The sequence below is a fragment of the Coffea arabica genome, chromosome 2c (genome assembly GCF_036785885.1).
Source record: "Coffea arabica cultivar ET-39 chromosome 2c, Coffea Arabica ET-39 HiFi, whole genome shotgun sequence".
In the NCBI taxonomy this organism is placed as follows: domain Eukaryota; kingdom Viridiplantae; phylum Streptophyta; class Magnoliopsida; order Gentianales; family Rubiaceae; genus Coffea; species Coffea arabica.
In genome coordinates this window covers 27,117,696-27,132,814 of record NC_092312.1, presented here as the reverse complement: position 1 = coordinate 27,132,814, position 15,119 = coordinate 27,117,696, and the positions used below count along the sequence as shown (strand labels likewise).

At 33.0% G+C, this 15,119-nt stretch overlaps 1 protein-coding gene across 1 annotated transcript; it reads right to left on the bottom strand.

The window, feature by feature from the left end:
• Nucleotides 1-6,350: 6,350 nt before the first annotated feature.
• LOC140035893 (uncharacterized) lies at nt 6,351-11,824 on the bottom strand. Its single transcript, XM_072077265.1, has 3 exons — nt 11,207-11,824; nt 7,338-7,523; nt 6,351-6,731 (listed from the first exon to the last, which is right to left on the bottom strand). Exons 1-3 carry the CDS (start codon nt 11,777-11,779, stop codon nt 6,441-6,443), a joined length of 1,050 nt encoding a protein of 349 aa, XP_071933366.1. The 5' UTR covers nt 11,780-11,824; the 3' UTR covers nt 6,351-6,440.
• Between the last annotated feature and the right edge of the window lie 3,295 nt (nt 11,825-15,119).

Sequence of the window (15,119 nt, the reverse complement as noted above, 5' to 3'; positions counted from 1 at the left end):
TAATTTCAGTTTGGATGTTTACTCCCTTCAATAACAACAGGTCCTATTCCCTTTTGAGGGTGTTTTTCATGCCGAAAGTGCTGTCACCCACGCTAAGGGCACAAGCCCTAAACTCAAGCGTTCCAGTGTGCGTTAATATGGAACTTGTGCCTGCATTACTATAAACTATATGCATACAAATTGTCATGGACTAGTGCCTGTTTTCACTCTTCCAAGTGTGTTTCCTCGTCTGTATGCCAACAACTTAGCATCAAAATTCTCCATAATTGTTATTTGCAAACAATTTCAGTGGATACTCTAATCGAAACTAAAGTGGAATCCATAACCTATGTCAGCAATTTGTATAGAGCAATTAAAATTTAAAACTATGTAATCTCTCTTCTATGGTAGTGGTCCAAATGTCAGTGCTTGAAGTTGGTACGATTGGAGGGCTCTAGTGATATGGGGCACGTTGGATTCCCAACATCATCCTTTGCTTGCATGCCACTCCCATAGTTGGGTAACCTAACTTTTCCTGGTTTTAAGCATGCAACATTGAAATTTTGGTTACAGAGGAAAAAAATAGTTGTGAGAAAAGGTAAAGAAAGTGATTTATCAATTGCCTTGTGATCTTGCGTTTAGCATTTTAATAATTAGTATTTAGATCTAAAGATTACACAAGAATGGATCAGCTCTTTGAAATGTGTTTCTGTATTTGATATGTATAAAGCAATTTTTCTGTGTGCTAACAAGAGGAAATATTTTCAGAAAAAGTACTGTATCTCCTTTCCCTTCAAGCAGCCTACGAGAACTGAGTATCACAATGAAATTTTCTTGAAATGTACGTGAAAATATCTAGAACAAGATTCATATTGTCGTTTGATTAATTGGACTGGGGTAGAGTTCGTGGTCCGCATTGAACCAGAAATGATTTGTATGTTTCCGTACATATTGTATGAATTGTGATAAGACATGCACTGATATACATTTTCATAGAACAATGTGTGCAGTGGCTATTTCAGATATGATTGTCAGATTCTAAATTCTTTTGGATGTTGAATCTATTTCGACACATTTCATCATTATTATTAGAATTTAAAACCATCAATTAGCAAATCTAGAGATTGCAACATACACGAAGAGGAACAGTAGTGATAGACATATATATCAGAAGACAATTGTGAAATTTGTATTTTTTCAGATCTATTATATTTATTAAATTGTAAATCTGTAATTTCTAGTGCACGTTTAACCCGCCCATTAGAGTACCGATATAGATCAAATCATGTTGGATGATTCTCAATAATATGTTAACGAAATTTTCTTTTATCAAAAAAAAAAAAAAGAAAGAAAGAAAGTGTGCAGTGGTTAAAATTGTACAAGTTCTATGACATGCTTAACAATTATCGAGGCCGCAGCCAGCTTTTTGACTAATGCAATACTATAACCTTGGCTAAATGGATTGTAAAGAAACTTCTTTTTTTAGGTAAAGAAATATATTTATCCCTTAAATATTTGTAAGACCATCCATTGTTCTTATCCCTCATTTTAAATGATTAAAGAACCAAATTAACTTCGTTTTAAATGATTCATAGCTATATTGAAGAATAGGCCGCACTTGATGCATTAATTTGATTTCTCAAACTTTTTTTAAGCTAAAAAAGCATATTTATCGATGGGGAGCAAAAAGCATCTATTATATTTGTTTTTAGTATAAGTTGAAAGTTTTGAACTCGAGATATCTCACTTATACACCCTCTTCCGCCCTCGTTTGTAATAGTTAATTCTCAAAATCTCAGCAAGTACTTGCTAAAAAATATAGCTACATCAGCTGGAAAAAAAAAAAAAAAAAAAAGCTTTGCAGAAGACTTGACCAATGGACTAAAACTAGCAATTTTTTCATACTTTGGGACTCAACAATTTGTCATGTTTTGGGATCTCAGCAGTCTTCTTGAACGCTTATCAATGTTGTCAAATTATTCAGACTCTATGACTTCTTCTTCCAATATAACCGTGTATTTAGTCAATTGATTGAACGCTTGGTAATGTAATTTACCGCAAACTCAGAAAAACATAAGAGCAGTTAAGACTTGAGTGGACGTAATGAAGCAATTACCAAGTGATCACTTAGCACAATCAACATGGAAGTCCACACCATAATTTACGTGGAAGGCCTTAATCATGAATTGCTTAATGTATCATTTGACACTTAAACAGAAATATTGAGACAAACCAACATAAAATTGACATTGGGAGACAATAATTATGAATTGAGTTATCTACCAAATGGAGATAAGTAAAATTCTAGCATGATTGAGGAAATTTTTTGGCTCTTAGCAAGGAAAAATGTGGTTAGCAAGGATTAGGACAAGAGCACAAGTGGAGTCATCATTGATTTGAAAGTTCCACTATTGGATCATTATTATTATGCTTAAGTGGCGTAGTTGTGTCATCATTTGCTCCATCTTCTCTTAAATAATCTTTTTTTTTTTTTTTTTTTTGCAAAATGGAATCAAATAAAGACATTTAGTTCCCATCTTCTTTTCCTCAGTGTTAAGAAGTGCTTCTAGGCTATAGTTTTGAATTGTACATGGCCCGGATATGAGTTGCTTAAGCTCAGTTGCATATCATGTTTATTAAGCTAAAAGCTACTTTGTACTGATCGATTGGAGTTTGATTGTTCTCCTTTTTCTCTTTTCTTTGTTTGGAGATAATTTTGTTTAGTATCCCTTGACAAGCTTTTATCAAATTTAGTTAGCTTATCAATTCCCAGAGACAAAAATAAAGTGGCAATTTTTCGGACAACTTATCAGCATCGTTATATGATAACCAGTTTTAACAAATATTTTTGGAACTCTTCCTTTTTCTTTATTTGGGAATACGTTTGAAATAAGTTGAAGCTGAAAGATGTTTAATATCAGATCTTCTTGAAGTTTGTTCTAACTTATTTTGATCAACTTGCAACCTTCTTCTTCTTCTTCTTCTTTTTTTTTCAGACACAAGGGGTATCCGGACTTTCGATCCAACTAATCCCCCTAGAGGAAGCCTACCCCTCGAACGTGATAACCCCAGGCAAGACTCGAAACCTGATAAGCATGGCCTGAAGATGCGCTTGTTACCAGAAAAGCTAACTCAGGGAGGGCATGTAAACCTTCTTCAGTAGAACTATACATTGTTTCAGAATAAAGTCATTCTCAAATTAGGGAAGGCAAGTTTAATATTAATTTGAGGGCCAATTGAAATGGTAGAAATTTCGAGACAGAGTCAAATTATCACCAATAAAAATAACCCAAGAAAGAAAGCGACAAGTCCATGATAATTACGCGTAGAAACGTCAAATCAGATATGTTTATAACTTGAAATTAGTGGAAGTGAGAAGAGTGTTTAACCAATTTATCATTAATCGAATATATTGTTTTTTTATCGGATTGCCAATGAATTGGGATTGCGAATGAATGTGCTAGCCTGATCTGTTTGGACAAATTAAGATTAAATTAGTGAGCTACTCTCACTAAACGTCAAATTTGATCTAAATTTGATTAAAATATGATACAATATTACCAATTAGAATTGTGGTCTGATCTAATCAGCAACGAGGTCCATGATGACATGCTTATCACAATCTGGTGACATAAGTCAAGTAATTCAAAGGCATGCACCCAAAATCTATGGGCTCGCTTCCACATTATTATCTATCTATTATTACCGTAACCATGCGTTTTGGCGTTTTGAGGGCAATTGTTGTTGTCTTAGTTTTTCTTATCCCTATTATACCATTAGTAATTGACGATTGAAAGTTCATATTGTGCCCTTATTGTTTAATGATGATTAAAGTCATTAACTCATTATATCATATGTGCTGGTTTAAAACAGTTAATGAGAAGATAAAATGTTAAATTGACAACTAAGATTACTATATTATTAATATATTGATTAAGAAAAAAAAAGAATGGCGAGAATAATTCAAAAACTCTTAAGACAAAAATTCTATAGGTAGTGAAACTGATAAATATTGATTATATTCAAATTTTTAACTACAGTTAACTTTTCAAAATTGTGCTTATATTAACACACATTTTCTCCCATTATCCTCACTTTTTAATGTCTTAAATTATTAGAAAAATACCAAAACATTGCTCGGAAAAGTTCTTCTCAAAATTGTCCAAAATTGTGATTTGAAAATTAGTTTTTTAAGGAATATGTTGGTGGGAAAAGAGGGATCATTACTTAATTTTTGTTAATGAAACTTTATTGCTGTGAGGCATGAAAGCTTGTATATTTATGTAAAAAACATGCAAAATTTATTTGCTTGTATCATCAATAGATTTTTCAATCATCTTTTTATCCCATATATATCACATCAAAAAAGTGCTATAATATTTTTTTTCAAAAAATTATCCCAAATAATCTATTATCCAAACACATTTCAAAGGCAACTGTCATTACAGAAATAAAAAATCAATCCCCATAATCAATCTAATATAATGATCCAACCTGAAACCGTTAATTAATTTTCACTATTGCTAGAGCTCTACAATGTGAAAATGGGGCAATAAATTGATGTTATTAATCATTAATTGATCCATTAATGCCCAATAAAATGGAATAAATCAAGATTTGGTGAAGACTAAAGTTACAAAAAAGATTTTTTTTTCAAGTTGCATGAGAAAGAAAGCTTAATTACAAAGAGGAAAAATATTGCTAGATTGGAATTGGAAATTGGTTCTTAAAGCAAAAGGACTTTTGGATACAGAACTTTAACTTGGACATACTTGAGAATGTTTCTAGAGATTTTAAGGTATTATTTTGACTGTGGCTCAATTTTCTATAGAAATATACAAGTTTAGCCCTAAGATATTCTTAAACTTTTGCATTGATTTTGGAGGCAAGTATTCCAATTGATTCTATTTAGAGTTGGAAGGAGTTAGCCCAAGATCTATTCTGCAATCGCTAAAAATGAGCACGCTTTAGCAAATATTTTTCTAACTTTCATTTATGCACTGGTTTTATAAATTATAAAAAATTTCATCTTTTTTCTATTGCAATTCCAGTAAAATAGACAATAACTCAACTAACTTTCATCTTCAAAGTTTTTATATGGTAGAATGTATCACAAAATTTTAATTTTTTATATGCAATATACATTTTGTATGACTAGCAATTACTAAATTTTGTTAGTCATAGTTTCTTAGAATATATTATATCAACAATCAACATTTAGCAAAGAAATTTAGTATATAAAAAATACTATATCTTCAAAAATATATCCATGGGCAAAGCACATGACATATTACTAGTTATCATTTAAAATCTCAATCTAAAGCTAAGTTTAACATGATCAGAAAAAATGTATTCAAACCAATTACAAGGAAATTGGAGACCAATTAATTAGCAGAATTATGGCCTATAAAAAGATCACAAAAAATATCGGCTGGGGACCAATTACAAGGTAATGTAAAAACCAATTAGGTACTCCTTTAAGGTGATAATGTATTCAAACCATCTTTTAATATTTCTTTATTCTAGCTAAAGGAGATAACAGCAACATAAGATAAACCCTACTTATTCTAATAGGGCATACTTTTACTTAGTACGTAAAACTACATTTTTCTTGTTTGCTAACACCTTGATAGGATGATCTTACTGGTGACAAGCTTAAAGGGTCCCAAAAAATATTGATAAAATTCTATGCACAAGTTGTGTCGATCTTTTTTTATGTCAGCATTATGTTCCATTTGGGTTCGCCACTTTGGCCACTTTCTTGTGAGATTTGTTTGTTTAAAGGGTTGATGTTAACATAACTTTTTGTCATATCAATTTCGTGGTATGGAAAGTCTTTTTGCGTGTGCCAAACACAAGCACCACTGTTCACAATTTGTATAGAAATAAAAAGTTCCTGCACTAGACATTATTATTTTATCTAATCCTAGAACAGTAATGGTACATCAACTAAAATAGCTTTTTTGAAAATGATGCATCAATTGGAAGATGCCTTCTTGTAACAGGTGTTCTATAGTCGAAGAATACCAAATGATAGTGCCTGACTCAAAAAGGTGAAGAAGACTAGAAATATTATAGTATGGTTGCCTCGTTTCATTGCCTTTTCCAACTTTTGGTCCCATTTGAGTCTTAAATTTGGTGGGGCAATGGTATAGGAAAAGAATTGAAGAATGATCTTCCTTCTCATTTGTTCTGCGAAAAGTAAAGGACGTTCAAATCTGAAATGTTTTAGATGGTGAATGTAGAACTTTAATTACGCAAAGGTTGTTGAATTCTGGATTGAAGTTCTCTCTCACGTTTTGTTAAATTTGTTATCCTCTCGTTCTTGAAAATATAACCAAAGAAGACTAGATCTTTTCAATAGACTTCAAAATGGCATGTTCTTCGATTGGAACTTTGATTACTATTTCATTGAGGTGAAAACCCCAATTGAGTTCAATTCGACTGAATAAATGTTTGGGCTATGAAGAAATGGCACACTTGCCAATAAATTCTTGAGTTCTATGTTTCTTGTCATATGCTTTTCGAAGAATAATTAGGCACTGAGCTTCGTGATGAAATTTAGGCTTGATGAGTCCCCAAACTACTTTAAAACTTGATCTTAGGTGCACGCGAATGACGAGAGGCAATCCCTTGTTTGATTCAAGCAAATCTTGCATGCTTCTTCCTGCAGCATACATTGGTTTATTTCTAGTGCCCACAAACAACTTGAACATTTCTGTATCATCAATCCCTGTATGAAACTCTGGAGCCTGCAACATTTTTTAAATCTTGAGTATTAGTTCAAGTGTGCAAAAGATAACCCAAAAATTTTAAGATGTTTTACTTTTCCCCTTTTTTTGGGACAAGAAAAATCTAATCATGATCAGTACCAAAGAAAGAGCAATTATGGTAGGTATATGTATGTATGTACGTATGTCCTGACGAACGACAAAAATACAACTTCAACAATTGGTTGTAAAGTTCTATTGTGCACCTCAAATTTGTTTTTGTTTTTAAACTTGTAAATCAAATCTTCTACCTTATAGTAATTTCATGCAGCTACATAGTATTTTCATGCAGCTAAAATCTTGCGGACATTTAAAAAATATTAAGTCCGCCACTTTGCTTCAAATGGAGAGAATATGAGCTGCTCTTTTACGAGGCCGAATTAAGGCTGCAAACTGAGATCAGATGAAGTTTAAGTCCCAGATTGTTTACTTTTGGCCAAAATAGAATACTGACAAGACTAAAACAGAGAGAGACAATAGAATCCTTGCTGGCAATTGGATAAAGCATGCATGCTTCCTTCTGTCCTTGACGGTACAAGTGACTGTAATGATTAAAGGTTGAAAAATGTATACCACACAAATGCTTACTTCAGTCAATGCAAAAGGGAGATTGCCAAATGACATTGCCAGGAAGGGTGGATGAATGTGTAGCCCAAATAGCTTCGACTTGTTGTCCACCACTAAGTCCACGGTACAATTGCAAGTGAGCAGCTTGGTGGTGACACCAGATGCATCAACTCCTTCAACCAATTCAAACTGGGGAATTCCTGCCATCTTTGCAAATATCGACTTGTTACAAGAGGTACAATATTAAGGAACGGATACGTGAGTTGGAGATCGATTCTGACCTACACAACTATGTCATTTCATGTTGAATTTTGATGCATATTGGAAATCTGATACTGTAACTTTTTGGCTGATGGAAGGAACTGTGGAATCTGAGTTTGCTATACATCGTGTTACATAGAACTTGAATTAAAGTTGAAAAGACATTGGTTAATTTACATGTTTGATGTGTAGATTTTTAACATTTATGATTCTTTGAGTGTCCCAGATTAGAGCGGTCCATTGTAGTTTATCCAAAATATTGAGGTACTATTGCATATTTTTGCCTAACATCAATAATCCAGGGTAAAAAATGATGGAAGATTTTATGTCGCTTTTAAGAACAATTCCCTCAATTTGTATCTCTCAAGAATGATAATTATTTATATTTTTTTGAATAATGACAATTTAAGGGTTAAAATCACTTATGGTAATTTTAATTCGAGGGCATGATATCCAAAAGGAACTGTATCATCTCTCAAAAATGATATTGCTAAATGACAGGAGAGTACCGTTTGACGAAGATAACAAGGCAATCATGACAATCAAGAAGAGGATAACAGACACAGAAGCAATGGTTGAGGATGAAACCACAATCATGCGTGCATTATAAGGTGGGATGACACACTCGTGCTCTTGCTCTTCTCCTCTCATATATGAACGTATTGATGTGATGGAATGATTTGTAAATAATTCAGAATGGCAAAATGAGCTTGAAGCCAAAAATACGACTAAATGCTCCTGATTTGTTCATCCAAAGAATGGAAAACAACAAAATTCTGGTCTGGTGTTATTAGCAACAAACGAACAAGCAAATTATTAAGCGTACGAATTAATTTCCTATCATTGATACCAACCTTCTCATGCAATATATATAGAGTTTATGTGGTTTAATATCAAGTTGAAAACAAGGAAATTGTTCATGTCATTGAAATTAATTAAATGGTCAAGAACAGGTGAGCCACAAAGAGAGACAAGATAGAAGTAAACAATTCTTAGTGGTGGATTTGCCTGAGCCTTTGTATATTGTGGATTTGATGGATAACAGATCCCATGAGAGGTGGAGCTTCCATTTCGATCACAAACATTTGTCCCTTTGAACATGCCACTATACTTCCAATCCCGGAAAAAAATCAAGGACTCTTAATCCATCTAGAAGGATCTTGTACGTACACAAAAATATTCAAAGGTACTAGCAATATATTTTATACTAGGAACAGCAACCTGTAGCAAGCTAATTGAAACAATACACTTATAAGGAATAAAAAATTAAAAATACTTAAAATAGATGGTGCAATGTAAATTAGGTATATTAATTTACAAAGTTTTCTTCCATTTATGTTTCATCTTGAGTTGATTACTATTTCATGAGCTAATAATGGCTATACCAACTTGTGAAATTAATTTGCACTTATCCGAGGAGAATAAACATCTAACTGTGTAATTTTCGTCATTTGGGTGGCCAATTGGGTTCTTAAGAATCTAGATGTGATTGCTCATTTATCAGCTAGGAATGTTAGTTCTATTTCAGACATTCGTACTTGGAGATTTTCTTCACCATCTTTTCTTTCCTCCGCAATTACTGCAGATCTATCTTCAATTTAATAAAATTTTCTAGTTTTTTTTATTAAAAAAAAAGTTTTCATGTGTTCTGAGAACCATTTAAGATAGTCAGGATAATGGCCCTACAAACAAATAGTTAAGATAGCAACATTTGATTTTTCTACTCTTAATTTCTTACTTGACGTTTTTCTCTTCCAACTTCAATGATACCTTTCAGCCTTTAGAATGAGACAAATCTCTTTCTTTAAACAAAAGCAAGTAAAGGCTAGAAAGGGCCTACAAATGGTTAAGGTAAAAGCATGTCTGCTTTGATAACCAAGGGTCACAATTTCTTGAAGTGGATCTGCTTTATTGCTCAAAATGACTAAAATAAGGTCCCTAAAAGTGTTAATAGTTCAATTTCCATGAGGCATGAATTATTGTTGAATTCCTATCGGACGTTTTAATCTTTTCCAGTGATAGGATTGGGCCTTTTAAGCCCAATAGGAAACAATTGTTTTTTTTTTTTTTTGAACAATGATGGGAAGGTGTAGCAGACAAAGCCCAACTACAGCCCAAAAGCAAAATTGCCTTCTTTCAAGAACCAACTTTCTCTAAAGGAGTTGGCTACTACATGGATTGTAGGGTACCCGTCAATGTGCCACTATATGTGATTTTTTTCTAAGTTCATATGCGTGTACGTGGTGCATCCGTTTGGTCAGATAGTGGTTCAGTCTCATTCGATTTTCTCGACCTAGTTAGGCCACCGTTAGACTAAGTTAGATGTGCCGTTATGTAAAAAAAAAAAAAAAGAATAATTCCAGAATAAACTTCCCCGTTTTCATATTTAGAGAATTATGAAAAGTGAAGGTGAAAGATAAACTAAACTATTCGATATTTGAATTAAACTCAGCTCGATAAGAGTTCAAGCAAATTTGGTTCGTCAACTAATCAAACCAAACTTGAACAACATTTTGTACTTGATAAATTTTCAAATTCAGCTCAAGTTTGGTTTAATTAGCATATAAGTGAAATTTACATATAAAAAGTTCAAACTATTCGATCTCGACTCGATTTCGCCTCGACAAAAGTTTATTCAACCTCAATTCGAGAAGAAAACAAGTCAAATTTGAACAAAATTCAATATCATTAAAATAATCAAATAAATCTGAACACTAAGATATTCAGCTTATTTAGGCTAGTTTACACTCCTATGAAAAAGATGATTTCCTTTGCATTAGCTATATATGGCTAAGAAAATGATGGCTAATAGTAATCATTCATACATTTAGTATTAGCGTGCAAGATTTTCAAAAGGCTCTTTAACTTTTCTTTCTAATCTTCTTCCAATGTAACTTTTTTACATCACGTAAACATATAACCAGGTGAATTAGCTATTTATGAAAGGGAAATGTTATTTGCACTTCATATTTTGTTATTTGCACTCTCACCTTTTGTTATATCATATAGTCTAATAAACGAAAACTATATAATAAAAATAGTAGTGGAAGCGCAAATAACAAAAGAGGAGTGTAAATAACATTTATTTACATAAAATTCTATACATTTGTCAGAAACACAATTCTTTGACTCCTGTGAAGATTTCCATATTGAGTCACTCCACAGTTTTACACAAATCTTGGGGTCATTGCATTTGTTTCTTTTGCTTTCTGTTTTCAACATGGTTTGGGAGATTTTACATATTGGCATTGCCCTAGTTGTCGGATTATGCACAACCATAATGTCATATGGCAAAAAATGTTACGAAGAAAGGAATGCCAAAATTGTCATGAAACTCTTTTTATTTTAATTCTAATTAACTTTTCCACTGACGGTTAAGATGCATCTACTGCGGGAAGGGTTGGGTTAAATAGTAAGATACGAGCAATTATAAATAGGAGGTCCTACGTTCAATTACCAAAAAAAAGGAGATGCATCTACTGCACGCCGCACTGATAACCGTTAAAATCAGAAACTAGAAGCACGCACTGACAACAGTCAAAATCAGAAACTAAAAGCAAGTGAAGAAAATCAGTTGAGAATGGGCCGAATCAAATATCTAAAAGGGGAAAAAGGGCTAGAGATTTTACCTTAATAGACATCTTAGGAGCTGGTGGCTTGGTGAGAATGTAGAACACAACTAGTGCAATCACCACACTCAGTATAAACCTCCAAGTCATCTGCAGAAACTTCCACCCTCCAGAAATAGAACCACCGAAAGAAAACATTCTCCACCATTCGGCCTTCTCCTCAAAATATTCCTCATCCTCTTCATACTCATGATCTTCTTCAATGTGATAGCCATTTCTGAGTCTATCAACAACAACCATATTGCCTTCGTGACGATTAATCTCTTCATTGTACGTAACTCCTGTTCCATGGCTTTGAACATCATGATCATAAGGGATTTTCTTCTCATGCAGGAAAAGGTTGGTTGATCCATGAGAGGACGAGTAACGCGATAGAGCAAGCCGATTGGCTGCTTCTTGGCTTGCGTTGTTGGGATTGTTGGCAAAAGTTTCTAATGCAGATTCATTGTTGATGTTACGAATTTCAGCACTGTATGCATGGGAAACTGATGATGGACTCTGTACGTAGTAAACTGCGCAAGGATAGGAGCGGAATAAAGCTTCCTCTTCTGGATCTGTTCTGTAGATAGTCATCGCTAGTGCAGTGAAAGTGTGTGTGTGTGAGTGATCAGAAAGATGGGCTGGGAAGAATGATTTGCTTGACATGGGAAAGGGTTTTTGGAGGGTTTTTAAACAGCGAAAAGGAGAGGTTTGCTTTTGATAGATGGAGGCCATCATGACCAATTCTGAAAATGACCTTAGAATACAATGTTCCCAAAGCCATTCAGGTGAAAATCGATCATATCCATTGGTCCATCAACTTGAAAATTAATGTGAAATCCTTTCATGAATTTCAATTTTCATCCCCAGATAAAATCTTTTTCTCTGGTTGCAAAAGGTCTATGATTGGGACATGTGACGGTTGATTTTAGACAATGAAACCTTCTCTGCGGCCACAATTTGCAAGGCATCCGTCTTAAATCTTTTTTATTTTAAAAGGTGCATGTAAGTATAAATTAATTATGAAGTACCTAGAATTTTATTGTTGCATAATTTGTTTCAATAACATTTGCACATTGATCGGACTAGAATTAATTGGAGATTTTCCCCAACCAAAACCCATAATGCTCAAAAATCAAAGCAAAATTAATTGGTTCTTTGCACTGTTTCCCCCATATCCAAAATCCGCTCATCCCACTGAGCTGCTGCTATTCATCAGGTCTGAAGCCTTGTCGATGTTTCAATTCAACTGTTAGAATCAAACGTAGAAAAATTAACAGGTCGGATTGAGATCTCGTATTACAACATATTTTGACTTCGTTGATCATCAAGTGGCAAAGACATAATGCATGTTTTAGGCGTGCATAGGAAAGAAGATACACTTGATGATTCCCATTACTCAACTATGAATTTTGCTGATATTTCTTGCTTTTGAAGAGATAGAGCGGTGGATTGATATGCAAGATAAAGCATAAGGGGTCATGATTGAAAATAATTTAAGGGGCACTGCTTTTGCTTTTATAGGAAGACATAATGAGTTCAAATTTGGAGTACCAATCTATAGACCTAGATTCCTATTGTTGAACATGTTGAGTACCATGTTTTAGCACCGAACACATTAGGTAAATCTATGTATTAGGGATTTCGGAGAGTAGGATGAATTTTGAATTAAATTCAATATTTCATCTTTTTTTTTTTTTTTGTCAACTAGGAGCCAGGAACGTTCAAAATCTGGAGCACAGCCCAGACAAAGAATGTGCTAATTTTACATGTTGCTGTATTTTTACAGGGCTTGTTTTCCACCAGTTAAATGCTTATGCAGAGGTTGTCTAAAATGTCGCTTGTAAATCATGTAGTATATTTTATAGTCACGTGATGTAAGAAAAGTGATCACGAGTCACGTCTACATGATTTTTTTTTTTATATATAAAACAGAAATCAATATTATTAATAAACGAGTCATATTTATATGATAGTGCAAGAGAGCTTATGTATTATTGCATATATAATATGATTTATAAATGGAATGTTTATAAATTTGCTTAACAGTAAAAGAAAAAAGAAAAAAGAAAAAGGAATTGAATCAAGAATAGTATACTCCACTTCTTTTTCATGCTTTTCTTCATTATTAGGTGAAAACAAACCAAAAAAGGAACAAATGAAGCCAAAATTAAAATTGTATCAATGATTCCCCAAAAATAACTTGCCCTGTGTGTTTTCTCACGTGGGCCAATTGAATGGAAGATTTATTTGGTTCAAAAGGTGGTGTGCATAATGAAATCAATCGTCAATCAAGGTCTCACCTCATTCACTTATTTTGTGGCAGCTTGATAATACGCAATAGATTTAGATACTTTGGAATGTCTTCATAAATTGAGATACGTACCCCATGCTCTATTGAAAACAAATGTATTTACTCCTATAGAAAATTAAAAATTTTTTTAAAAAATATTTGTTAGCAATATAGTTTTTTTTCACTCATAAAAATTTATATATATATATATATATATATGACCAAGGCCCATGCGATGGCTTGATATCCCAAACTGAGGGTGTTAACATTCATCTCTAGAAGTAAATTTTCTTATTTCGTCTATACATTTGAGCACAATAGTCTAACTTTTTTTTTTCTTTATTTAAAAAAAAAGATTTTAATTTACCTCAAGAGGGTGTAATTAGTATTTTCTGGTGGTCTCTGGTTTTTTGCAGTCTATCTTTAAGTTCTTCTTCAATTAAATCAGTCGAAAATCAAGCATTGGAACTTCTACATGATCAGACTGCAACGCGATTGGAGCACTGCATAGTATAGCATCCTCTCTACATGGGTGCATATACATCACTACAGACACTCATATTCTTCAAATTAGAGGGCAAACTTTGGGTAATTTATTTCTATCGATTAATAATTCAAAATTTTGTGAAGAAATCCTCTTGACAATAAAACATTTAACCCCACAAATATCTACGTGGTTTTTCCATTACACCGTACAAATTATATGGCATCATGCATTTTGTCCAAGGTAGACAAGACATGCTCTTTGAATTATTAATCAACGGTTGAGGAATTAAACTTCCTGCTCTAAAAATGAATGTGAATGACAAAATTCACGATTAATAAACCAGATAAATAAAAATGATGAATTGATGATATGTAGAAAATGTCATATGGGGCATGCCATACAGAATTCAAGAGATGCGAAGAAAACCGCCCAATAGTATGGTTGGCAATAGGGCGGGTTTGGGCACTCCCTGCCCCCGTCCTGCCCCGCTATCCCCGTGGATGCCCCGAATTGTCTTGCTACTATTTTTATTTTTCATGTCATTTTTTTTAATATATGTATAACACTAATAATAGATTTACTAATCATTTTTTCAAATTTCACATCAAAAAATTTAACATGAGATAAAGTATAAAAATTATTTTTGACCATGTGATGTGAATCCGCTTCTCTATGTCTGATGTTACATGAATTCTAAATGAATTATCATTATTTTTATAAACAACATGACATAGCAAAAGAAAAAAGGTAAACTAACATAACAAAATTATCATTTTACCACAAAAAATTATAGAAAAATGTTATTTGCATTTCATTGTTTTGGAATTTGCACTCCTACCATTCATTTTATCATATAGTCTAATAAATAAATAAAAATCATATAATTAAAATAATAATGGAAGTGTAATTAACAAAAATGGGAGTACAAATAACATTTTTCAAAATTTTATTATATTATCACAAGAAAATATCATAATATTCATTTCATATTACACACACACACACACACACATATATAACTATATTATATTATGTATTTTATATTATATATATATATTAAATTAAGGCGGATGATGGGATGGGGCCTGCATTTGCCCCCAACCTCATTGAACTTTCGCAGGCACTCGTTCCAATTACCATCCATATCCAATAGC